The 27219-nt window shown below is 42.3% G+C and overlaps 1 protein-coding gene across 4 annotated transcripts in view; it reads right to left on the bottom strand.

Annotated features, from left to right (window-relative positions):
- AGTPBP1 (ATP/GTP binding protein 1) overlaps positions 1 to 27219 on the bottom strand; it is a 567598-nt gene that overhangs the window by 451892 nt on the left and 88487 nt on the right. The window contains exon 1 of one of the 4 annotated variants that reach the window (XM_029617272.1): positions 6723 to 6842. The exons of the other annotated variants lie outside the window; for them this stretch is intronic. Within the exon in view, the coding sequence (XP_029473132.1) occupies positions 6723 to 6796 (74 nt within the window). The 5' untranslated portion in view covers positions 6797 to 6842. Of the gene's footprint in view, positions 1 to 6722; positions 6843 to 27219 lie in introns of those variants that run through there. 4 annotated transcript variants of the gene reach the window in all.

The raw sequence follows: 27219 nt of genomic DNA, 5'->3' as shown, positions 1-27219 counted from the left end.
GGATGTTGCAACCTGTCTTGATTCTGTGTGATGAGATCTAGGGAAGACCCCACTCTGTTCAGTTTCCACGGGAGTGGAAACCAGACCTGTCTCGGCCAATAAGGGGCTATGAAGATCATAGTCCCTTTGTCCTCATGAAGCTTCAAGAGAGTCTTCGCTTCCAGTGAAGCTGGAAGATATGTGTACAGAAGACCCTTGCCCCAATGCCAGGCGAAGGCATCTGAGGCTGGTTTGCTGCGTGCTCTGTACAGGAGCAGAACTGAGGAACCTTCCTGTTCTAAGGCACTGTGAAGAGATTCACATCCAGGATTCCCCAGAGGCAGAAGATCCAATTCTCAACCCTTTGGTCCACAGAACATTCGTGGGGTCTGAAGACATGACTCAGACTGTGCACTATCACATTCTATATTCCGGCCAGGTACATAACCCTGAGCACCATCCCATGGGACAGGGACCATGACCACATCTGAACTGCTTCCTTTCACAGGAGGTATGATCCTGTACCTCCCTGCTTGTTGACATACCACATTGCTACTTGGCAGTCGGTTTGGATCAGGATAACTTTGTTGGACAGCCGATCTCTGAAAGCTCCAGGAAATTGATTTGATAGAGACATTTCTGGGTGGACAAGAGACCCTGAATGATGAGCTCATCCATATCAGCTCTCCAATCCAGAGTGAATCCATCCATGGTTAGGACAATTTGGGTAGGAGGACTTTGAAAGGAGATCCCCCATTCCAAATTTGAAATTACCCATCACCAGTAGAATCCTGGAGAGGCAAGGTAATTCTGATGCGATCTTGGAGTTTCTGTGTGACCTGGTGCCACTGTGACCTCAGGGTCCATTGGGCCTTTCGCATGTATAAATGTGCCAAGGGAGTGACGAACTGCCGTGGTCATATGGCCCAACATCCTCAACATGTGCCAAGCTGACACCTGCTGTCTCTGTTGAATCTCTACCATGATGGTCATCAGGTTGCTAGCCCTTTGTTGAGGCAGGAAGGCCTTGGCCTGAGTCATGTCTAGCAGGGAGCCAATAAAGTCCAATTGACGTGATGGGCTGAGATGGGACTTGGGGTAGTTGATGACGAACCCTAGTGTCTCCAACACCTGGATGGTTGAGCACATGAAGCTGTCAGCCCCCACCTGAGAGGATCTCTTGACCAGCCAATCGTTCAGATATAAGAAAACGTCTACTCCCAGTCTATGAAGGAGCACCACCACCACGGCCAGGCATTTCATAAAGACATGAGGGGCTGATGCAAGCCCAAATGGCAGTATGCAATACTGGAAGTGTTGTTCTCCCACCACGAATCAGATATATTTCTGGTGAGTTGGGAAGATTTTGATGTGAGTGTACACAGCTTTTAGATCAAGGAAGCATAGCTAGTCCCCTTTTTGCAAAAAGGGGATCAAGGTTCCCCGGGAAATCATCTTGAACTTTTCTTTTTCGATGAATTTGTTCAAGGCCCTTGGACTAGGATGGGACGGAGGCTTCCTCTTTTCTTTGGTATCAGGAAGTACCAGGAGTAAAATTCCCACTCTCTGTGCTGGTGGAACAGGTTCTACTGCTCTAGCCATTAAGAGGGAGGAGAGCTCTATTAGTAGTACCTCCTAATGTGCTTCTAAGCCCCAAAACGGGCTCGGGGGGGGGGGGGGGCAATTTGACAGGGCATGCAATACTTTCAATTGGTACCCTTGGCGGACAATGGATATAACTCGCTGGTCTGAAGTTACACTGGACCACTGGTTTGTGAAGAAATGCATCCTACCACCCGACCGGCAGCTCCATCGCCCCGGGTATGGGTGACTGGGCTATATGCCCTACGTCAAAATCCCAGCCCTGGAGCTGACTGAGGCATCAGCTGGGGCTTTGGGGTTCTTTGCAGCCTGGGACAGCTGCAAGAGCTCTGATGGTATTGATGGGAGCGAGAGTGCAGGATAGTACCCTCCTCGGACTGAAGGAAGATTTCTTTGGCTCCAATCTCACTGACCTTCTAGATGAGGATGGGTCCAAAGTGCTGGCAGAGAGCTGCTGAAGGGTCACAGGGTGGTCGCGGATTTGGGCCACCATGTCTTTAACCTTATCTCTGAAGAGATTTTCTCCAGTGCACGGCACATCAGCAGGTCGATCCTGCACTTTTGGTCTGAGATCCAAAGTCTGCAGCCATGCAATTCTGCATTCCTGCTGCAGAGACCCTTGATGCTATTGGACAATACTGCACATCTCCTGCTGCAAGCCCCTCTGTCCTATCCCCAGAGCAAGAAGACAACACTGAGGACAACTAGAAGGGAGGGGCAGGAGGAGGGAGCCAGCACTGCACCACCTGTCCACACCCCACTCCATCTGCTGCCTGGAGTACAATGCTCTTCTTTGTTGCATGCTGTTTGCTTGAACAGTCAGGGCGTGGATGTCTGTACTGCAGGGACTTGTGTCCTGTGGGAATGAAAGGGAAGGAGGGTGAATGAAAGGAAGTGAGGGGAAAAATGGGTGAATGCTTGGGGTGGGGAGTACAAAAAGGTGGTGAATACTGGAGGAGGTGTGAATATTTGGGAGATGAGGCATAGGGCGCTGGTACAATATTATGTATTGCTGCTCCTTCTTTCCAGGGGCAGTGAAAGAATTGGGAGGACAAGTTGGGGTATATCAGGGGAGAGGTTAAAGGGAAAGGAGGGAAAACCAGGAGGGTGCAGGAGAAAAGAGAAAGAGAACCGGGAACTGAGGAAGAAGGGAGAAAGGACTCTGGATAAGGGGGCAGAGTGATGGAGAGGGTAAAAGAACCCATGATAGAGAAAAAGAGAGGACCAAGTACTGGGAAGATGGATGTGGAGAAATGATTCAGGATTAGGGAGAGAAAGGGGGACTGGAATAGGGAAAGAGATCAGGAGATGGGGAACCAGGGAGAATTGGATAGGGGAGAGGGGACCAGGTATTAGATGGACAGAGAGGGAGAGAGAGAGGGGGTGGGGGAGAGATAGCCTTGAATTTGGGGGTGGGGGTATCCTGGAAAATAATGAAGGAGAAAGAACGAGGAAAAAAAGAGCAGAAAGACTGAAGAGAACAATATTTAAAAAATCTACTCTGAAGGAAAGTCAGAGAACAAGGAAAGAGGACACCAGAGCAAGAAGGAAAATCAAAAAAGAAACATAAGACCAGTGAATGAGGGAAAAAAAAAAAAAAAAAAGACAATGAGCCAGAAAAGTAAGCCATAGACACCAAAGGTTGGAAACAAATTACCTGAGAGAAAATTAATAATTTGTCAATCTGAATATCCTGTGACACAGTTGAAATGGAAAAGGCTCCCAGTTAGAATTTACATGTTGGGAATAGCTGGATTTTGACTTTATCTGGTATATAATGAATTCTCTGGTATAGCCACTAGCACAGAGGCTGTTGTATTGGGCTCAAAAAATATTTTGTGGCAACAGCTTAAATTAAATAATGTGCTTTTAGGTATATTTTGAGAGCAGATTAGCAAAGTTTTCCACAGGGACAGTCCACCAGACATTCCCCCAACCACCAAAATAAACTGCTCCCTCACTAACAATACAGGGAAGAAGTGTCTCAGCTTCATCCACCAGAACTCTACTAATTTTACCCCCTTGAGGAGAACATAAGAAATTGCCATGCTGGGTCAGACCAAGGGTCCAACAAGCCCAGCATCCTGTTTCCAACAGAGGCCAAACCAGGCCACAAGAACCTGGCAATTACCCAAACACTAAGAAGATCCCATGCCACTGATGCAATTAATAGCAGTGGCTATTCCCTAAGTAAACTTGATTAATAGACGTTAATGGACTTCTCCTCCAAGAACTTATCCAAACCTTTTTTGAACCCAGCTACACTAACTGCACTAACCACATCCTCTGGCAACAAAATCCAGAGCTTTATTGTGCATTGAGTGAAAAAGAATTTTCTCCAATTAGTCTTAAATGTGCTACTTGCTAACTTCATGGAATGCCCCCTAGTCCTTCTATTATTCGAAAGTGTAAATAACTGATTCACATCTACTCGCTCAAGACCTCTCATGATCTTAAAGACCTCTATCATATCCCCCCTCAGCCGTCTCTTCTCCAAGCTGAACAGCCCTAACCTCTTCAGCCTTTCCTCATAAGGGTGCTGTTCCATCCCCTTTATCATTTTGGTTGCCCTTCTCTGTACATTCTCCTTCACATCTATATCTTTTATAAGATGCGGCGATCAGAATTGTACACAGAATTCAAGTTGCGGTCTCACAATGAAGCGATATAGAGGCATTATAACATTTTCCATTTTATTAACCATTCCCTTCCTAATAATTCCTAACATTGTTTGCTTTTTTTGACTGCTACAGCACACTGAGCCGAAGTAATATCCACTATGATGCCTAGAACGTTTTCCTGGGTGGTAGTTCCTAATATGGAACCTAACATCGTGTAACTACAGCAAGAGTTATTCTTCCCTATATGCAACACCTTGCACTTGTCCACATTAAATTTCATCTGCCATTTGGATGCCCAGTCTTCCAGTCTTGCAAGGTCTTCCTGTAATGTATCACAATCCACTTGTGATTTAACTATTCTGAATAATTTTGTATCATCTGCAAATTTGATAACCTCATTCGTCGTATTCCTTTCCAGATCATTTATATATATATTGAAAAGCACCGATCCAAGTACAGATCCCTGAGGCACTCCACTGTTTACCCTTTTCCACTGAGAAAATTGACAATTTAATCCTACTGTCTTTTAACCAGTTTGTAATCCACAAAAGGACATCGCCTCCTATCCCATGACTTTAGTCTTGAACAGGTAAATGTGAAACAGTTATTTATTCTTTCAGATAACACAAGGACTAGGGGGCAGTCCATGAAGTTAGAAAGTAGCACATTTTAAACAAATCTGAGAAAATTATTTTTCACTCAATGAACAATTAAGCTATGGAATTCATTACCAGAGGATGTGGTTAAGGCAATTGGTTTAGCTGGTTTTAAAAAAAGATTTGGATAAGCTCCTGAAGGAGAAAGTTTTGCTATTAATCAACAGGAGAAAAGCCACTGCTTGTTGCCAGCATTAGGTACATGGGATCTATTTAAAGTCTGAGTACTTGCTAGGTACTTGTGACTTGAATTGGCCACTGTTAGAAGCAGGATGCTGGGCTTGATGGAATCTTGTCTGACCCATTATGGCATATCTTAGGTTCTTATGTAAGATGTTAGTTTTATGACTTTCTTGAAAAAGTTATTTGAATGCTACTGTTTCAGTAACTTTGGCCAGAAAACAGATGGAAGAAATTGGGCGATAATTATGAAAGGTCAAAGGATATAATAGATAATTTTTCAATAGAAGTCAAACTGATGTAATATTTCATCAGAAAGTGAAAAGTTGCCTTTAATAGTCGGCCAAGGTTTTCAAGATGACTATATTACATTGATTTAAAGGACACTGCCAAATTAATAGATCTTACATATTATGTGATTTCTATCCTAGAAACAATCAAAATCTTCCCAATGTACTTCAGTAGATAGGATTTGCAGCATCTAACCATTGACAGCAGATGCCAAACCTGCGCAAAGGTTGACTACTTTCTTTTGAAAGAAGACCATAAAAGCATCAGGATGAAATGAGGTAGTGACTGTAGGGGAAGGTAATCTAGATTATTGAGAAGTTAATTAAATACATGAAATAATTCATGTGGGCTGTTACCTGTCTCTTGGATCCTTTTATAAATGCATGCCTTTTTGGCCTTTGTAATTATCAGTTTATACTGTTCAAGAGCAGAGGTCTAATAACAAAAAGCTACTTAGCAGGGCTTTTCAAAGCCTGAAGAGATGATAAACTTAGATCAAGCATTATTAAGCAATGATCATTCCATGGAACTGCAGGTATCATAACCTTAGGAAGTTAAAATGCTAAAAACTTCTCTTTTAAGAACAGTAAATCCAGAGTGTGCCCAGATGGTTTGTGGTCTCTTGGATGTATCGATCCCAACCCAAAGCCACCACTGCAGCTAAATTGCCACAACAAGCGGCAGGAAAGGGAACCTCATCCATATGCAACTTAAAATCCCCCGGGACAATAATATTAAATTCCAATTTGATTTCCATAAGGTACTCAATTACAGGAGATTAATTAGCATACAATACACCAGGGGAAGAATAAAAAAAGGCAAATCCCAACCATCTTATTCACATAAACAGCACTTCGGATACCACAGATACACCTAAATCAATCATGGAAAAAGACAAGGTTTCTTTTACGAGAATAAGCAGACCCCCCTCCTTGTCTACCTGATCTTGGTTTAGAGAAAGTCAGGTAATTTTCCAGATTTAACTGCAAAATAATATGATCTGAGTCTAGAAGCCAACATTTAGTGATGCATAAAACATCAGGCTGCTTATCAACAGATTGTAATATATGACTGTCCTCTTTTTAACAGATCTAATAATCAGAGATACTGATAACTTCGGAGGGTCCCAACAGCTTGTCCTTCTTTTAGAAGAATGTGGCTTAAATAAAAATCTAGGTCTAGAAAATTGCGAGCAACTTTTCTGGTGGATTCCATTGTACCAGCCTTGTCCCATGATTACTGAAACAGATGAGACTGGATGAACAGCAGGAACACAAAAAGCCATGTGAAAAGGAAATATCAGGTGCTTACCAACCGTGTGACACAGAAAAAAAATCGACAGCGGCTCAATGAATAGTTAGCATTCTCCAAGCGCACACAAAGGGGCACGCACCTTTGTTGTGCTCCTTCGTGCATACGACAGAGGCGTACGCATCTCCGGGAGCAGGCTCGTGCTGTAGGTGACATCAGGGGTCAGGTCCGAGATGATCCTGGATGGATGAGGGTTGTTCTCGCATGGTCCCCGGCAGTAGAGACAGAAACAGACTGCAGGGCTGTAAAGGTTCTGAGTGACTTTTTATTTGCACAGTCTTGTGTTACTTCACAAAATGCTTGGTAATGGAAGAAGTTCGTGTCACTGTTACTAAGGTGACAACAGAATTAGAATTAATTTTGTCTGGTGAATAATAAGGGAATCATCTGAGTTTAGCTGTAGGAGCAAAGATCAAAGAAACCTTTTAACAGACTTTTGTATGCTATGACTTAACATGTAGTCATGACCCAAAATATTCATGGATATATTTGACCATGTTCATGAACAAAGAACGGTCTATGCTGCACACCAGGCAGGCAGGGCACCAACTAGTTTCATCTTTGTCTTCCACCAACGACCCAACCTATCAGAGATAGTAAGCTTATCAATGGCTTCCAGTAGCCATGTGTTAAATATTTGCCCACAAGCTGAACTAGCTCATTTGAAAAAAAACAAAAAAAAAACTAGTGTATTCGACCTATCACACTGTTCATCTTGTAGCCTATTAATTTGCAATAATGAAACTGAAAAATACAAATTGAAGTCTTTAAAAAGGTGAAAAAAAAATCAAAGACCAACAGACAACAATGGACTCCAGCAGAACAGGATCCTTGCTTCTCAGCCTTATTTTGTTGGTCGGCTCGGTTTTTCTCTTACGAAAGAAAGCAGACTTAGCACGGGCTGTCAAAAGTTCCTGGACTCTCGCTGTTTGCTGTTAAGGATGAGATCCCTCCAGATTCAAGCATTCTTGAGATTTCCTGCATTTGTAAGGTTTGGGCTCTCTAATCTTATTATTGCTGGGACAGATTGTCATACCTTTTATAAAGTGCAAGTTTAAGTTAATTTATTATGCTAGTGCCTTATTAATTTTTATAAGCACAAAAGTATATTTTTCTTATGCGAGAACTGCTAAATATGTACTATTTCAATATTAGATAGCCACAGCATTTATTATAATATATCTATACTAAAATAGATATAATAAAACCCTGACAAGCATGAAGTTTATTCTGATCTACTTGAATATAGTCAAAGCTTAAACAGCTCAGAACATAAGTAGCAAATTACCTACACAGCTCAGCCAGCCATTTCAGAGAGAAAGACGGATTTCTTTTAATTTATAAATGTATGCATTTCTTGCTAGTTTTTCCAGTCTACTCCCAAATATCTAAGAGAACACATCAATCTATAATCGCTCCATGGTGAGATCACACCTTGAATACTGTGTACAATTCTGGTCGCCGCATCTCAAAAAAGATATAGTTGCGATGGAGTAGGTACAGAGAAGGGCAACCAAAATGATAAAGGGGGTGGAACAGCTCCCCTATGAGGAAAGGCTGAAGAGGTTAGGGCTGTTCAGCTTGGAGAAGAGATGGCTGAGGGGGGATATAATAGAGGTCTTTAAGATCATGAGAGGTCTTGAAAGAGGAGATGTGACTTGGTTATTTACGCTTTCGAATAATAGAAGGACTAGGGGGCATTCCATGAAGTTAGCAAGTAGCACATTTAAGACTAATCGGAGAAAATTCTTTTTCACTCAATGCACAATAAAGCTCTGGAATTTGTTGCCAGAGGATGTGGTTAGTGCAGTTAATGTAGCTGGTTTCAAAAAAGGTTTGGATAAGTTCTTGGAGGAGAAGTCCATTAACAGCTATTAATCAAGTTTACTTAGGGAATAGCCACTGCTATTAATTGCATCAGAAGCATGGGATCTTCTTAGCGTTTGGGTAATTGCCAGGTTCTTGTGGCCTGGTTTGGCCTCTGTTGGAAACAGGATGCTGGGCTTCATGGACCCTTGGTCTGACCCAGCATGGCAATTTCTTATGTTCTAATCAGATCCTATGAAATGATTTCTAAAACATTGTACACACACCCCCTTCTCTCTCTCTCGCTCTGCATTGAGGCTTCTGCCTTCTAAGAAAAAGACCTGTGAATTCTGCACTACTTCAGAAATAGCAAGAGACAGCGAGGAATCTGTTGTGAATTTTGCATTACTTCCTGAGACAGCGGTAGCCTATTTTGCCTCAGAGAAGGATTTGTGCACACTGCACAATTTCCAGAAAGCATTTATGACCTGTATACAACCTTCACAGACTGCGTTGTTTGAATGTGAACTTTTCATATCCTTTTACAATTGAGGTCTATGCTTTTTTATATTGGACTTCCCATAACCCATTACAACTGAGGTTCATACAGTTAACTATTGTGCAGACACAGTGGAATAAGCTCTATTGCATTTGGAATTCTTATTCATTTGAAAATGTTTGATAACAAATATAACATGCTTAGGGGTTATTTTATCTACACAGTTGCACTTTGTACTTCTACAAGCCTAAAAATATTGCAATGCAGATTCTATGATGAGTGTATTGATGAGAGTAGATTATGAATGAGTGTGAAAGGAGCATGAATGTGTGTGAATGGAGTGTATAATATGAGGTTATGAAGCCATTTAAGATTTTATGTTATACAATGATATTTTAAATCAATAAAGGTATGGAGCAGATTTTAAAACCTGCGTGCGGGCGCAGATTTGTTTGCGCAACCCGGCGCGAACAAATCTACGCCCGATTTTATAACATGTGCGCGCAGCCGCGCGCATGTTATAAAATCCAGGGTCGGCGGGCGCAAGGGGGTGCACAATCGTGCACCCCCTTGCGCGCGCCAAGCCACGCAGTCTGCCTCCGTCCCCTCCGAAATCGGAGCGGCTTCAGAGGGACTTTCCTTCCACCACCCCCCCCGCACCTTCCCCTCCCTTCCCCTACCTAACCCACCCCCCAGCCCTACCTAGAACCCCCCCTTACCTTTGTTGAAGAAGTTACGCGCGCCGGCCATTGGCCGGCGCGCGATCCCGGGCACAGCAGCAAATGGCCGCTGTGCCTGGAGGCTCAGGCCACGCCCCACCCCCGGACCACCCATGCCCCAGGACATAGGCTTGGCGCGCACAGGGGGAAGCAGGGGTAGGTTTTCGGGGGTTGGGCGCGTATCGTACACGCACAACCCTCTGAAAATCTACCCCCATAGCTTGTATGATAGAGAATCGGATACATTTGTCTACTTTAGACAGACAGACAGACAGACAGATAGATAGATAGACAGATAGACAGACAGACAGACAGACAGATAGATAGATAGACAGACAGACAGATAGACAGACAGATAGATAGACAGATAAACTAATCTCTCACAGGGAGGCTACACTTCAAAGAGTGCTAAGCATTAAACTCTGTGCAGCTTCTAGAAACATTTATGCTATTGGGGACTGAGCTAACTCATATGGCCAGAGAATCATATTCAAAGAAAAAAAAAAGTCCTCTCATCAAGAGTTATGATCCAAAACAAAAGTGAAGTTTACTCAGTAAATAAATAAGTTTAGCAGTACAACATAACAGAAACAATCCAAAGTACAACAAAAAAAAAATGAAAACAGCTTCTTAGGCAGTCCAAAATCTCAACTCCTCATGCACTGTGAGCAGCAATAACAGCCCAAAAGTCGATTTCTCAAATACCTGGTTGTGCACTTAGATGTCCAGACAAGTGTTCTTCTGTGAAATTAAGGAGAAAGACACTCTCCAGAGTCCTTTTAGCTGAACTCCCAATAGAATTCTTCTCCAACCAAATGAGAAAGCAAGATACACTCTTCTCAGTGCACAGGAGACAGACTGCCTGCTCTCTCCTATCCTGGAGTCCAGGACAGGCACAGCCCACAGCAGGGACAGCTCAAGGCAACCTACTGCCTGAGGTGAGGAACGAGATGGCGCCCCCACCCCAGTCAAAATATCCACAATGTTTTGCCTTCAAGCAGGGCAACTCAGGATGGTGAGACAGATAGTGAAATCCTAAGAAAAATTAGGGAAGCTAACCAAGCTGGTAGTGCAGTAATAATGGGAGATTTCAATTACCCAATATTGACTGGGTAAGTGAAACATCAGGACATGCTAGAGAGATAAAGTTCCTGGATGGAATAAAATACAGTTTTATGGAGCAATCGGTTCAGGAACCGAGAGAAAGGAAGCAATTTCAGATCTAATTCTCAGTGGTGTGCAGGATTTGGTGAGAGAGGTAATGGTGGTGGGGCCGCTTGGCAATAGTGATCATAATATGATCAAATCTGAATTAATGATTGGAAGGGGGACAGTATGTAAATCCACAGCACTAGCCCTAAACTTTCAAAAGGGAAACTGACAAAATGAGAAAAAAAACGTTAGAAAAAAACTGAAAGGTGCAGCTACAAAAGTAAAAAGTGTGCAACAGGTGTGGTCACTGTTAAAAAAGTACCATCTTAGAAGCACAGACCAGATGTATTCCACGCATTAACAGGCCGATAGAGACAGTAGAGTGCGCTCCGATGGAGCGCACTGTTAGCCTGTCGTTGGACGTGCGTTTTCCCTTACCCCTTATTCAGTAAGGGGCGGAAAACGCGCGTCCAACCCGCCGAACCTAATAGCGCCCTCAACATGCAAATGCATGTTGAGGGCCCTATTAGGCATGCGCGCGGGATACAGAAAGTAAAATGTGCAGCCAAGCCGCACATTTTACTTTAAGAAATTAGCGCCTATCCAAAGGTAGGCGCTAATTTCTTCCGGCACCGGGAAAGTGCACAGAAAAGCAGTAAAAACTGTTTTTCTGTGCACCCTCCAACTTAATATCATGGCGATATTAAGTCGGATGTCCCAAAGAGTAAAAAAAGTTTTTAAAAAAAATAAAAAATTTGAATTCGGCCCGCGGCTGTCGGGCCGAAAACCGGATGCTCAATTTTGCCGGCATCCGGTTTCCAAGCCTGTGGCTGTCAGCGGGCTCGAGAACCAACGCCGGCAAAATTGAGTGTCAGCTGTCAAACCCGCTGACAGCCGCCGCTCCTGTCAAAAAGGAGGCGCTAGGGATGCGCTAGTGTCCCTAGCGCCTCCTTTTGTCCGTTTTTACCGCCGGGCCTAATTTAAATACTGAATTGTGCGCACCGGCGAGTGGCCGGTGCGTTCGCCCGCTCTACCGCGGACTTTACTGTATCGGCCTGTAAGAAAGGTGGGAGGAAGGCAAAGTGATTACTGGCATGGTTAAAAGGTGAGGTGAAAAAGGCTGTTTTAGCCAAAAGATCTTCATTCAAAAATTGGAAGAAGGATCCTTCAGAAGAAAATAAGATAAAGCATAAGCATTGGCAAGTTAAATGTAAGACATTGATAAGACAGGCTAAGAGAGAATTTGAAAAGAAGTTGGCTGTAGAGGCAAAAACTCACAATAAAAACTTTTAAAAATATGTCCGAAGAAGAAAGCCTGCAAGGGAGTCGGTTGGACCGTTGGATGATCAAGGAGTTAAAGGGGCATTTAGAGAAGATAAGCCATCGTGGAAAGATTAAACAATTTCTTTGCTTCAGTGTTTACTGAAAAGGATATTGGAGAGATACCAGTTCCAGAGAAGGTGTTCCTGGGCAATGATTCAGATGGACTGAATCAAATCACGGTGAACCTGGAAGATGTGGTAGGTCTGATTGCCAAACCGAAGAGTAGTAAATCATCTGGCCCAGATGATATACTCCCCAGGGTAGTGAAAGAACTAAAAAATGAAATTTCAGAACCATTAGTAAAAATTTATAACCTATCATTAAAATCATCCGATGTACCTGAAGATTGGAAGATGGCCAAAGAAATCCCAATATTTAAAAAGGGAACCAGGGGTGATCTGGAAACTATATACTGGTGAGCCTGGCTTCAGTGCTGGGAAAAATCGTGGAAACTGTTAAAAAGAATTAAATCACAAAACATTTAGATATACATGGATTGATGGGACACAGCCAGCATGGATTTACCGAAGGGAAGTCTTGCCTCACTAATCTCCTACATTTTTTTTGAAGGGGTAAATAAACATGTGGACAAAGATGAACTGGTAGATGCTTTCAACAAAATCTCATATGAGAGGCTTCTAAAAAAAAACTAAAAAGTCATGGGATAGGAGGCGATGTCCTTTTGTGGATTGCAAGTTGGTTAAAAGACAGGAAATAGAGTAGGATTAAATGGTCAGTTTTCACACTGAAAAAAGGTAAACAGTGGAGTGCCTCAGGGATCTGTACTTGGACTGGTGCTTTTTAATATATTTATAAATGATCTGGAAAAGGGTACAACAAGTAAGCTGATCAGATTTGCAGATGACACAAAATTATGCAGAGTACTTATAACATAAGAAATAGCCATGCTGGGTCAGACCAAGGGTCCACCAAGCCCAGCATCCTGTTTCCAACAGAGGCCAAACCAGGCCACAAGAACCTGGCAAGTACCCAAACACCAAAAGATCCCATGCTACTGATGCAATTAATAACAGTGGCTATTCCCTAAGTCAGCTTGATTAATAGCAGTTAATGGACTTCTCCAAGAACTTATCCAAACCTTTTTTGAACCCAGCTAAACTAACTGCACTAGCCACATCCTCTGGCAACAAATTCCAGAGCCTAACTGTGTACTGAGTGAAAAAGAATTTTCTCCAATTAGTCTTAAATGTGCTACTTGCTAACTTCATGGAGTACCCCATTCTTCTATTATCCGAAAGGGTGATGAACTACAGGAAGACCTTGTGAGACTGGAAGACTGGGCTTCCGCATGGCAGATGAAATTTAACGTGGACAAGTGCAAAGGGATGCATATAGGGAAAAATAACCCTTGCTGTAGTTACACAATGTTAGGTTCTATCTTAGGAGTTACCACCCAGGAAAGAGATCTAGGCATCATAGTGGATAATACATTAAAATTGTCAGCCTAGTGCGACCTGGTGATCAAAAAAGCAAATAGAATTTTAGGAATTATTAAGAAAGGAATGGAAAATAAAGTGGAGGATGTAATAATGCCTCTGTATTGCTCCATGGTGAGACCTCATCTTGAATAATGTGTACAGCTTTGGTCACCACATCTCAAAAAGGATATAGCTGCCCTGGAGAAAGTACAGAAAAAAGCGACCAAAATGATAAGGGGCATGGAACGGCTGCCCTATGAGGAAAGGCTAAAGAAGTTAGGGCTGTTCAGTTTGGAGAAGAGACGACTGAGGGGGGATATGATAGAATTCTATAAAATCATGAGAGGTCTTGAACAAGTTAATGTAAATTGGTTATTTACACTCTCAGATAATAGAAGGACAGGGGGCACTCCCTGAAGTTAGCAAGTAGCTCATTTAAAGAAATCAAAGAAAATTTTTTTTCACTCAGTGCATAGTTGAGCTCTGAAATTCATTGCTAAAGCATGTGGTTACAGAGGTTAGTGTAACTGGATTTAAAAAAGGTTTGGATAAGTTCCTAGAGGAAAAAATCTATAAATTGCTATGATGGTAATTTATAAGCAATAGTAGCTTGTGATCTATCTAATGTTTGGGTACTTGCCAGATAATTGTGACTTGGATTGGCCACTGTTGGAGACAGGATACTGGGCTTGATGGACCCTTGGTCTGACCCAGTATGGCATTTCTTATGTTCTTATGTTATGTTCTTAATCCTGGTGGCAGCACTCAAAAGGACTCTCACTCACTGGGCTGGCTCTAGGGCAAATGGTGCACCCACCATCCCCCACCCCAATTGATCCCTGTTCCTCAGGAAGGAATGGGGACCAAAATGTAAGGAAGTCAGACCGATGGAGGAAGAAAGGCAACAAGCTCCCCTAGACTGATATGGATTAGCAGTGATGGGCACACTTTCTCTCTTCCCCCCCGACCTCTACACTCTCTCCATTCCCTTCCCCAATACTCCAGTGCTGGCCTTTGAAATACAGAAACATACCTTCTCTAAATATAGAAATGCGTCTATAGAATAAAAGCATGTTTTCATTTTCAATCAACCATGAATCCCAGAATCCCAGATCGCCAGCAGAATTGAGCCAAGAAAATCTCCAATACAAATTTCAAATTTTGTCTAAATAACCAAAAAGTAGAACATACCCTAGACTATGTATACCTTGTCTTGACATTAACTATCTGGCAACTTGGCTGTAAGACATTACAAGAAAAATTCCTAAGGGCCTTACATGCAATAAAAATACACCCTCTTGCATACACACACACACACACACACACACACACACATAACAGTCTCTCTCTCTCACTCACATTCGTGCAGGCAGATTTTCATGGGAACAATTATATGCATATTTTTGAAAATTCAACAGTGTGCACCTAAGTACGGAGCCTTCCCCCAATTCCATTCCCAGGAATACTTCCTCTCGTTGCAGGAGAAAGTACACACAGAGACTTCAGGCACATACTTTGATTCACATATAGGGTGGGCAATTGTTAAAAAGCCCATTTACTGGTGGAAATGCCTTTTAAAATTACTCTTACAGCATCTTTCGAACATCTGTACCTCAAAATTTTACAAACCCAGTTTAAAAATTATCCTACAACAACACGTGGAAACTAACATTTTAAGGGGCCTTGGTTCTCCGATCTTCCATAGTGCCCTATTCAATCTCTGATGCATACATTTCTTTGACGGGTACCACCATCCATAATTATGCCCCACTGTATAAAATCACAAAGGTCACATCCCTCCGTACGACTCCAAGCACCACCAAAGATTCAGACCCTTATCTGAAGCAGTTTCTGAATTATACGGTGGAGGTCACCATATCCACAGCCATGCAAACCACAACACAGTCATCAGTACAATCACAATTTCATAAAGACTCTCTTTGGATACACCCCAGGTTAAAATGCATCAGAGAAGATACCTGTGTGCACAAAAAAAAAAAAAAAAAGATAGTAACTATCTTCTGAATAGATTTTTCAGTTTAAAAACCATCTAAGAAGTACATTCATTGTAAAGAGGGCCTTAACCTTAAAAAAATTAAACAAAAAAATTCCACTCGACTGCCATACTAGTGAAGCACGTGATGTTTATTCTGGCCAGCACGACTGAAAACCAGTGACCAATGGCAACTATAAAAAGTAATCTAGCCACCAATTTCCTCAGCAGGTGGCCAAATCAACCCCAAGCTTCAATGACATTTATGTCATGCCATATCTGGTCCCAACTTTATTCCAACCCACCTTTATTAACCGGCGAAACAATTTTTGTTCAGAAAAGCATTCAGTGACAAATACAAATGTTAATTTTGCAGCAAAAATGTACAGCTCTACAGCAAGCATTCCACACCTCATAAAACTGTCCCAACCAAACAGGAGAAAGTGGCTCATTATACAGTTCTAAAGAAGAAACATGATCAACCAACCCGCTCATAAATTTCAGAGTCTGCCATCTTGCTCTTGCAAAGGTTATTACTCCCACTGTATTGCACTTGATAGAAGCAGAATATCCCCTGTCCCACTCAGTACCAATGGCAGACTTGGTGGCTATCAAGAAAAATAATTGGGTCACAAAAAAAAAAAAAAAAATCCCCTCAGCCCCCCCAACAGCCTGCCAGCTTGGTCAAACATCACACTTGTGGGTCCTACAGAGCAGGCATAGTCACACCCGGAACAGGGGGGTGCACGTTAGCTGTCAATGGCTGCTCCAGCTGGGCATCAAGTCATCGCCTCGTCAGGCTACAATTTGCATCATACACAAGCTGCCTGCAAGGATGGATACTGTAATCTTCAGAGGTTCTGGTGTTGTGGCAAGGAGGCGAGAAAGCAGCACAAAAGTGGAGATTACAGCTCCTCCATCCGACACATAAAACGGTGAGAAATAAGCAGTGTGTGGTAAAACAGCAAGGCCTCAGGGGCCTCAGCTATTGACACAAGCCCCTTTGAAAATCCAAAGAGAAACTAGACCAAGCCAAGAGTAGGGAGAAGGGAACGAGGCTGCGGCAACAAGAGACTGAGGGAACTGGGATCAAAGGGGGAGGGGGAGAAAGTGGCAGACTCGCACATATCCAGAACCAGAGGCCTCACCTTCTTCTTCAGCTCCTGGCCCACTTTGAGCAAGAAGGCCATGGCACGGAGAGTGTAACAGGCTGCCTGCGAGGAGGGGCCCAGCATGCGTATGTGTCTCAGCCACCAAAGCTCTCCGGCCAGCACAGAGGAGTGTAATATGCCACCGCTGCAGGCTGGGCCAGGAAGTGACGCGTGTACCGCCACCTCTAAGCCCCAAATTAGATACAGCCAAAGTCCTATTTCTGCCGCCGCTCTAATTTCGTGAGGCATTGAGATGAGGCGGATGCTGCAGGGGCATTTTTTTTTTTGGGGGGGGGGGGGGGCTATTTTTGCTGCCTCAAAATTCTGCCGCCTGAAGTGACCGCCTCACCCTGCCTCATTATAGAACTGCCCCTGGCCCACAGCTGCTTTTCCTCAGCTCCCTTCAATCTCAGTCTTCAATAAACCCCAGTGACTCATCTTTTATAAACTTCGACCACTGACCTACCCTTTAGTGGATAGACCCTTTCCTTCCACTCCAAAACTTCACTACATCTCCATGTACATTCCATTGCTGGAATTTTCCTAAATACAATCTACGGGGGAAAAAAGTTTAATATTTAAAAATATGGGGGCAGATTTTTAAAATTACGCGCGAGGGTACATTTGTGTGCGCTACCCGGCGCGCACAAATGTACACCCGATTTTAACACCCGCGCGCATGTTATAAAATTCGGGGTCGGCGCACGCAAGGGGGCCCGATGGTTTTCCCCGTTCCCTCCAAGGCCGCTCCGAAATCGGAGCGGCCTTGGAGGGAACTTTTTTTTGGTTCCCCCCACCTTTCCCTCCCTTCCCCTATCTAACCCACCCCCCAGCCCTACCTAAATCCCCCCCCCACCTTATTTTGTTGAGTTATGCCTGCCTCTGGCAGACGTAACTTGTGTGTGCCGGCTGTCTGCCGGCGCGGCAGCCCCAACACAGGCCACTGTGTTGGGGCACTCTGCCACGCCCCCAGCCCCGCCCATTTTTCAAGCCCCCAGGACATACGCGCTCGGCGCGCGCAGGGGGGCATTTTAAGGGTTACGCGCATAACCCTTTTAAAATCCACCCCATGATGTCCAAATATATAATGACTGCTCTGGGAGGGGTTATGGTGGAGGTCATCATGACTGTTGAGTTTATTTAACCAAATCTCAGAGAGGAAGGAGCAAGGCTGAAGGTTGGCTTAGGATGCCCAATATCCTTGCACTACCCCTGGATAAGCACAGAAGATCCCTACATGGGAGGAAGTGAGGGGAAAACCAGGGATCAGCCAGGAACTATTGTACTGCACTAGGAATGAAACTGCATGTTTCTAAGACTCCAAATCTAAACCAATATTAACACACTGAGTGATGAAATTAGAGACATAAGCTCAAAAACTGAGACACTGGATCAACATGCTAGAGATATGAAGTTCCTGGATGGAATAAATTACATTTTTAATGGAGCAATTGGTTCAGGAACCGACAAAAGAGGGAGCAATTTTAGATCTAATTCTCAGTGGAGCACAGGATTTGGTGAGAGAGGTAATGGTGGTGGGGCCGCATGTGTGAATGTATGTGGGGGAGGGAGAGAAAGCATGTATGTATATGAGAAGGAGCATGTGTGTGCACAACTACCCCAGTTACTCTCTGCCTGCTAACCCATAACAATTTCAGGGCATCTGGAAATCAAAGGTTCCAAGGAATGGATAACGGAGAATTTTTTAAAATCTTTATTTTAATTGTTAAGTGTTATTTGATGTGTCTGTTTTGAAGTATTTTACTGATGTTTGGAAGATTTTTATATGAGTTTTTAATTGTTGAATGTTATTCTATTCATTAATTATGTAGAATTATTCTTTTTATTGGTATGGTTTTACAAATTTTCTTTTATGAGAAATGGTAATGTTTCTGTTTTTTACATTGTTGCAGTGCATACAGAATTGGCTTGTTGCGGTTTCCAGTTCAGTTTTTGTCTGTACATTTCTATTTATACTGTATGATCTCTTTATTCTGTATTTGAGGGTCTATCTGTGTTTTGCATGTGTGACTGAAGTGAGTTAGTGTGTAGTTTCTATGTAGGGATCTATTGCAGCTGGTCTTGTTCTGTTTTCCTAATAGCGGGTTTATTTCTATTTTAGGCCTGATGTAATGTTTATAGTATTAACTTTCATAGGGGTTGTTGCTGTTTGAGTGGCTCTCTGGGGTCATGCCCATGCCCAAGATGCATTACAGTAAGCCTAATACCATATAGGTTCCAAGTATCTCTTGCTTTTTTGCAAAGGTTTTCTAGTTGGCACTTCAGCAGTGCATGCAAATATAATATACATATTGTAAGTGATATTTTTACCTCAGAAAACTGTGTTTACAACATTCTTTTTCATGTAAAATCTATTATAAATGCATAATTTTTAATTGTATGTGAGGAAGGTGCAATGGGGTGGGGGGTACATGGCTGTAAAGTTTTCCTAGGGCACCTAATACCCTTGCACTGGCCATGGGCATTGCTGTACAAACATTGAATAGAGACTCCCAACTCGTGGTGGTGTCATGTGTTGTGTAATGGGTAAGGGCTTCCTGTTACCATAGAAACTTATGCAAGGGTGGGGGTCACTGCAGGGCCTGTGAGCATGTGCTGGCTCACATATCCATCAATGATTTCCACAGTTAATGCTGCAGCTGGTACCTGAAGAGCACTGCCCTTTGAGGTGCTTGTGTCCTGCTGTAGGAGTGAGGGCCTGTAGCATTCACTTCATATTAGTTAACTAATTCTGGTTGTACAAAAGCTTTCAGAACTATCTGCACCACAAAACTTTCCCTTAAGAAGCAACATAAACACACAAAAAAAAAAATCTGTCTATTCGGCTCTGACTCAGTACATAAGTCCCTCTCTCCAGGCAGAGCTACCCACCTTAGCCTGCTGTAAAAATAATCTCTGGCCACAGTGGAAGCCAGGCCTCAGGAAAAAAAAAATTCACTTATTTTCCTTCTCTTTTTGGCATGATTTACTGTCTGTGCAAAGCTTAGTGCAGAAATCCCCGAACTGACACCATATGTGGCACCATGAGCGGTCGGTGGCTGAGCAGAGAACAGACCCAGACTAGACTCTGGGCTTATCTTTCATATCCTTTTAATAAACAGAGAAACAGCTCTGCTTACCTTAGAATTTCTTAAGAAAAATAGCAATGTAGTTTACAGCTCAGTAGTATTGGCCTTACTAAGGTTTCCTTCTCGTCCCTGGGATCTCCTCTCCCCTCATGGGCCTGGCTAGTTATTCTCTCTTCCTAGGGAACCACCCTAGGCAAGGATTCCCTGCTGCTTTAGGTTTTAAGGTGGACCAGGCCAAATCTCTGGAGCCGGTCCTTTAAGGTGATCTGGGGATTTCTCCTGCATACTCCGCAAAACCACTAAGATCAGAATAACTGGCCTTCAGTTAGCAGCACCCACTCTACTCTCACTTTTAAAAAGATGGATGACATTTGTCCATCCAGCCCTCTGGAACCACTCCCATCTCCAATGACTGATTGAACAAAATCAGTGAAGATGCCAAAACCTCCAAGTTATTTATTTATTTAGCATTTTTATATACCGATATTCATGTAAAAAATTACACATCACTTCGGTTTACATTAGAAAGTGAACTGGCATGTAAGAATGCATTACATCACAACAAGGGATACATTAACTGGGATAATCGGGCAAATAGATGAAGGGCTCTTCCCGAGAGCCGGAGAATAAAGAGCTGAACAAATTGACTGTACCTAGGGTACTTAAAAAACTGAAAAGAGTCTTGTATCTAGGGAAAAGGGTTATCATAATACTTAGGATGATTCCCATCTGGCTCAACTCAGTATTCCTAAAGCCTGTGTTCGTGCTTGAAAATTTTAAGTTTTAACAGTTAAATATTAATTTACAAGAGGATATATTTAAATACATATTTCTAGATCAATGAAAAATAAGCTGCATTCTGATCCCACTGATTTGAACCAGTAAGACAAAAAAAGGACAAAAAAAGAAAAAAAAGATTGAGAACACTTTCTGTTCCCCTGTGTGGTTGAGGATATCACAGAGGCAATATACTTAGAATGGGGAGAGAGGAAGGAGAAGTCTCCATCTCTGCACAATGGTTACATCTACAGACCAGACTCTAGTCACAAATGTCACGGCAATAGCTAGAATAAGAAGGATGGGGGGGCGGGAAGATGATAAAATACAGCAAAATCCCTGGGTAGCTGCAAATGAAGGCTCGTAATGGCATACTGCAATAGAAGCCAGTTCTAAGGAAGAATGAGGCCTAAAGGAGCAAGAAAAAATTGCCAGGCCAAAAACAAAAAAAAAAAACGTTTAGCAAGAGCTTTAATCTCTTCATTTAAAAAAAGATTTACATTATCTTAAACTCCAAACAAGTTCCAAGCAATATACCTAAAACACACATAAAAAACATAGTACATATTACTAAACACCAACATACCAAACTGTAGAAAAATAAAGTCACATCAGACACCTGATTATTCAAGTGGGCCCATGAGACAGTAAATGCCTCAGTAAATGGAACTGCCTTAAGAATCTTATATTAATAATCAAATTCAGCCCTCGATGATTCAAGTAATGCATTCCACATTTTTGGGCCTGGTGTGGCAAAGGCATGATCCCTTAAATAAGAGTGTGGTCTTAAATACACCCAAGTCCTAACCTGATTTGAAATGGGAATCTTATGATCTTCAAGTTGAAGAGTCAGAGAAGCATTAGGTCTTGGAAATCTTGATAAAAAAACAGAATCTCTGTTTTCCTCAGCTTTAATTTCAATTTGTTGGCAGACAACCAGGGTTGTACAGTGGAATTGTATTTCATCGCTTTTGTCTTGACCTCTTCCAATATTATTATACTAGCAAAACAATATTGTCAATGAAGATGTGCTAGATGACACTTAAGTCAGCTAAAACTCTGCAAATAAGCCTCATCTAGATGTTAAACAATATTGTACAGTGTGACAACCCCTAGGGGAAACAGGTTGACAAAGGAAACCATGATGAAGAAACTTTCCCTATTCCCACCTTCTGGACTTGGTCAAATAAATTAGATTCAAACCAGGTCAGAACATTACTACAAATCCGCAGGCCGATAAGCCAAGAAAGTAACAGAGAATGGTTGAAAGAATCTCTTACATGCATATACACACAGAAAAGATATACCATAAAACAGAAGCATATATACACTGAAACAAACACCAAAAAAAAAAAAAAAAAAGACTGAGAATAAAAGCTAAAAATAAACTGGGAAAGAAACCAAAAGTATCCAGTTTAGTATTGGTCCTTAAGAACATTAGGTTAAAAGGCAAGGTCTCAAGGGATAGAAGCACATACCTATCTTCATTGGTATACAAATAAGGAAAGTCTAATCTCTCTGTCCTTTATGTCAAAATTTAGAAACTAACTGGTAATTTGTTTTACCATATTTCTAAATATAATTTTTCCTGGCATATGCAACTCAGTGTGAGGAGAAAGCTCAGTGATGCCAAAACCAGACAGTTGTGCTGCAGTAATAATTCTATTTTTAAACTAAGAGTAATAGATGCTATTAAAATATAGAAAAAAAAACCACACTGTAATGAGCACAGCAAACACTTGTTTTTTTCCTACATCATATTCTGAACCAAAGAAGAATGCATTTTGAATACAGTAGTAATATATGATTTTTATGCAAATTTAAAAACCAGGAAAGAGATTTGGTGGGAGGTAACATTCTGAAATGAAGGACAATAGCCGTGCTCTTTGAGACAAAAGAACTGAAGTGAGCATCAATGAGGCCTATTTTGAAAAATGTTAAATGCTTACACCTCCTTGATTACCAACTACTCTCACATCATCTTTGCCTTTCTTGGCTAAGATTATTGAAGCTGCAGAACTCTCTCAGTTGCATGTTTTCTTGCAGGACAACTCTCTGATAGACCAGTTTCAGTTTGGGTTTAAACAAGATTTTAACACCGAAACCTTATTTCTAGTTTTGATACTATTCTCACAAGTTTCGACAAACATGTCTTATTAGATACATCAGCTACATTTGATACACTTGACCATAACATCTTATTGTCTCATTTGCAGTCAACAGGGATAGATGGAATTGTTTTGCATTAGTTTTCATCATACTTAGAGTGTTTACAACAAATACAACTGGGGGAACGCTGTGTCCGTTTGGGCTAGTGTGACCACCGGGGTACCTCAAGGATCAGCATTCGCAGCAATACTTTATATAAAGTTCTATCATGTCTCAGCATTAATTATAGGATTTATGCCAATAATGTTTTTTGTCCCATTTACATCATCCTGGTCCTACTCATTTACTTAAGAACATAAGAACATGCCTTACTGGGTCAGACCAAGGGTCCATTAAGCCCAGTATCCTGTTTACAACAGTGGCCAATCCAAGTCACAAGTACCTGGCAAGTACCCAAGCATTAGACAGATCACAAGCAATTATTGCTTATTAATTCCCATCATAGTTTATGGATTTATCCTCTAGGAACTTATCCAAATCTGTTTTAAACGCAGTTACATTAACTGCTGTAACTACATCCTCTGGCAATGAATTCCAGAGCTTAACTATGCACTGAGTTTTTGCCCTGTCCTCCCCTGCCCTCTCTTTTATAGGATGGGCAGTATGGACCTCCAGGGATGTGACCACATTGGCATTCTCAGCCTACAGATTGGGAGGCCTGGGGACACTCCAAGGGGCGTGGAACCCTGCAAGGAGTCTTCCCCTAAAGGGGAGAGGCCTGAAGCCAAGAAGAGGTGGAGGAGATGTTCGTTCACCTTTAGGTTTGGGCCGAAAGCCAAGAAGTACTGGAGTGGAAAGAAGTGGGGTTCTTCCTCCCAAGGGAAGAACCTCACATCAAAAGAAGAACTAAAGTAATGTGGTGAGTTAACCCAGTGAGGGACTGCCCTGTAGAATTACTTATGTGTGGGGGTCTGGGAAACCCAGCACAGATGGAAAAGAGGAATCCTCCTTCCCCAGAAGAGATCACCATAGTGGTGAAGTAGAGAGACCACTGGCCAGAGTATGGAATGGTGCTGTCTTCCTCCCAAGGAAATCCCCAAAAGGGGTGCAAGGCAGGATAGAAACATAGATGTGATGGCAGAAAAGAACCTAATGGCCCATCCCCAGTCTCCCAAGCAATCTCCCAAAGTTATCAGTTTCCCATACTTATCAGTTACTTAGACAGCCAAGGTCAGGGCTCTTGTTGCTTTCTGTTTGAATCCAATTTCCTTTCATCCCCTTTCGTTGAAGCAGAGAGCAATATTGGAGTTGCATCAGAAGTGTAGTATCAGGCTTTTTGATTAAGGGTAGTAACATCAAGCAAGTTGCCCCCATGCTTATTTGTTTTCCCAGACTGTACAGTTCAATGTCCTTGTTGGTTGTTGTCTGAATACAATTCCTCTTTTCCCCCTGCCATTGAAGCAGCAAGCAATGATGGAGTTGCATCAACAGAATGAAGGCTTATTTGTTAAGGGTAGTATCCGCCACACCAGCAAGTTACCCCCATGCCTCTTACTACATTCCCCTCCCCCATGCCTTTAGGGATCCACAGTGTTTATCCCATGCCCTTTTGAAATCTTTCACCATTTTTGTCTTCACCACTTCCTTCAGAAGAGCATTCCAGGCATCCACCACCCTTTCTATGAATAAATATTTCCTGACATTAGTTCTGAGTCATCCTCCTCAGAGTTTCATTTTGTGACCCCTAGTTCTATTGGTTTCTTTCCAGCAGAAAAGGTTTGTTGTTGATCGTGCATCATTAAAACCTTTCAATTATATGAAGGTCTGTATCATTTATTTATTTTATTTAAAATTTTTATATACCGGCATTCATGATACAATCACATCATGCCGGTTTACATAAAACAGGGGTGTACAAATAACAAATTGAGTAATCTATTAGTGAGGAGGAAGCAGTTACAAATAACAAGGTACTAGAACTGGGAAAAGAGAAGAAAGGGCGAGGATAACATAGGATGTAGATATTTACATTAGTAATAACATTTTTAGATATTTACATTAGTAGTAACATTTAGTAATAACATTTTACATTAGTAATAACATTTTTACAAGGGGTAGTGGTTGAACTGGCTGAATAGGATAGAGCAGAGGAGATCATATCTCCTCTGAACTGGCTGAATAGGATAGAGCAGAGGAGATCATATCTCCTCTGCTCCTCCTCTCCTTCAGGATATACATATTTAGCTTCTTCAACCTCTCCTCATAAGTCATTTGATGGAGACCCCCCATCATTTTAATTGCCTTTATCTGGACTGCCTCCATCCTGTCTCTGTCCCTTTTGAGATACGGTCTCCAGAACTGAACACAGTACTCCAGGTGAGGCCTCACCAAAGACCTGTACAAGGGGGTTATCACTTCCTTTTTCTTACTAGATGTTCCTCTCTCTATGCAGCCCAGAATTCTTCTACCTTTAGCTATCACCTTGTCACACTGCTCCGCCATCTTTAGATCACTACACACTATCACCCCAAGGTCTCTCTCCTGTTCCATGCACAGCAGCGCTTCACCCCCCCCCCCCCCCCACCCCCACCAATCGCATACAGTTCTTTCGGATTACTACATCCCAGATGCATGACTCTACTTCTTGCCATATCCACTCTGTTGCAGATCTTATAGTCATCCGCAAATAAACTTTACCTTCTATCCCTTCCGCAATGTCGCTCACAAAGACATTGAACAGAACCAGTCCCAACACCGATCCCTGCAGCACTCCACTTAACACCATTCTCTCTTCAGAGTAGGTTCCATTTACCATCACCCACTATCTTCTGTCAGTCAACCAGTTTGTACTCCATGCCACCACCTTGGTGCTCACTCCCAAAAACTTCTCATTTTGTTCATGAGTCTTCTATGCGGGACCGTATCAAATGTTTCACTAACATCCAAATAAATCACATGAAGCTCTCTTCCCTGATCCAATTCTTTTGTCACCCAATCAAAGAAATCAATCAGATTCGTCTGACAGGACCTTCCCCTGGTGAATCCATGCTGTCTAGGATCGAGCAACCCTCCAGATTGTAGGTAGTTCACTATCCTTTCTTTCAGCGGAGTCTCCATTAATTTACCCACCATCGAGGTAAGGCTGACCAGCCTGTAATTTCCAGCCTCCTCTCTAATCCCACCTCTTGTGAAGCGGGACCACCACCGCTCTTCTCCAGTCACTCAACACCACTCCCATTTCCAGGGATCTATTGAACAGATCACTCAGCGGACCTACCAGCACATCTCTGAGCTTCCTCAGTATCCTAGGATGAATCTCATCAGGCCCCATGACTTTGTCCACTTTCTGTTTTCCTAGCTCTTCCCATACATTCTCTTCCATAAACAGAGTTTCGTCAAATCCACTCCCATCCGCAGCCTTGTTAACCAGCAATGGTCCTTTCTCCAGGGTCTTCCTTAGTGAACACTAAACTGAAGTATTTGTTTAATATTTCTGCCTTTTTCTTCATCTCTTTCCACACATTGATCCTTTTCAACTTTCAGTTTCACTGTACCACTTTGGACCTTTCTCTGATGTATTTGAAAGAAAAAAAAAAAGTTTTGCCACCTCTCTTTATCTCTTTGGCAATCCTTTCTTCTGTCAGACTTTTTGCTTTCCTGATTACTTTCTTCATCTCTCTCAGTTTATCCAGATATTCTTTCCTGTGATTCTCTTTTTGGGATCCTTTATATTTCTCGAATGCTGTTCTTTTAATTTTTATTTTATCAACCACCTCCTTTGAGAACCAGATAAGCTTCTTATTTCTCTTGCTTTTGTTTACTTTTCTAACGTAAAGATTAGTTGTCTTTGTAATTGCTCCTTTTAGTTCGGCCCACAGTTGTTCCACCTCTCCCAGTCTTAAAGTTCCATCTCCAAGAATTTTCTCATTTCAGCAAAGTCCGTATTTTTGAAGTTCAAAACTCGGGTCTTCATGTGACTTCTCCATATCCTATTTGTAATATCAAACCATACCATTTGATGCTCACTGGTGCTAAGGTGGGCCCCCACCTGGACATTTGAGACACTATCCCCATTTGTGAGCACTAAGTCAAGAATAACTCCCTCCCTCGTGGGTTCCATTACCATTTGTTTGAACAAAGCCGCTTGCAGGACATCCACTATCTCTCTACTTCTGTTAGATTCCACAAGAAGGATCCTCCAGTCTAAGTCCGGAAGATTAAAACCTCCAACAATCAATACATCTCCCTTCCCTCCCACCTTTTGGATGTCTTCAATCAGCTCTCTGTCTAGTTCTTCTGTTTGAGTCAGAAGCCTGTAAACCACTCCAATAAAAATGGATGAACCATCCTCTTTTTTTTTTTTTTTTTCTTTTTTTTTTAAGGACGGCCCATAATGCTTCTTCTCTATCCCCTAATTCTTTGCAGTTCAGTTGCCTAGATATTTTTTTTGACATAAAGAGCTACTCCTCCTCCTTTTCTGTCCTCTGTTCTTACTTAACCTGTTATAGCCCAGAATGGCCAT

Source organism: Rhinatrema bivittatum, chromosome 1 (assembly GCF_901001135.1).
Source record: "Rhinatrema bivittatum chromosome 1, aRhiBiv1.1, whole genome shotgun sequence".
In the NCBI taxonomy this organism is placed as follows: Eukaryota; Metazoa; Chordata; class Amphibia; order Gymnophiona; family Rhinatrematidae; genus Rhinatrema; species Rhinatrema bivittatum.
This window is presented reverse-complemented; position numbering and strand designations above follow the sequence as displayed.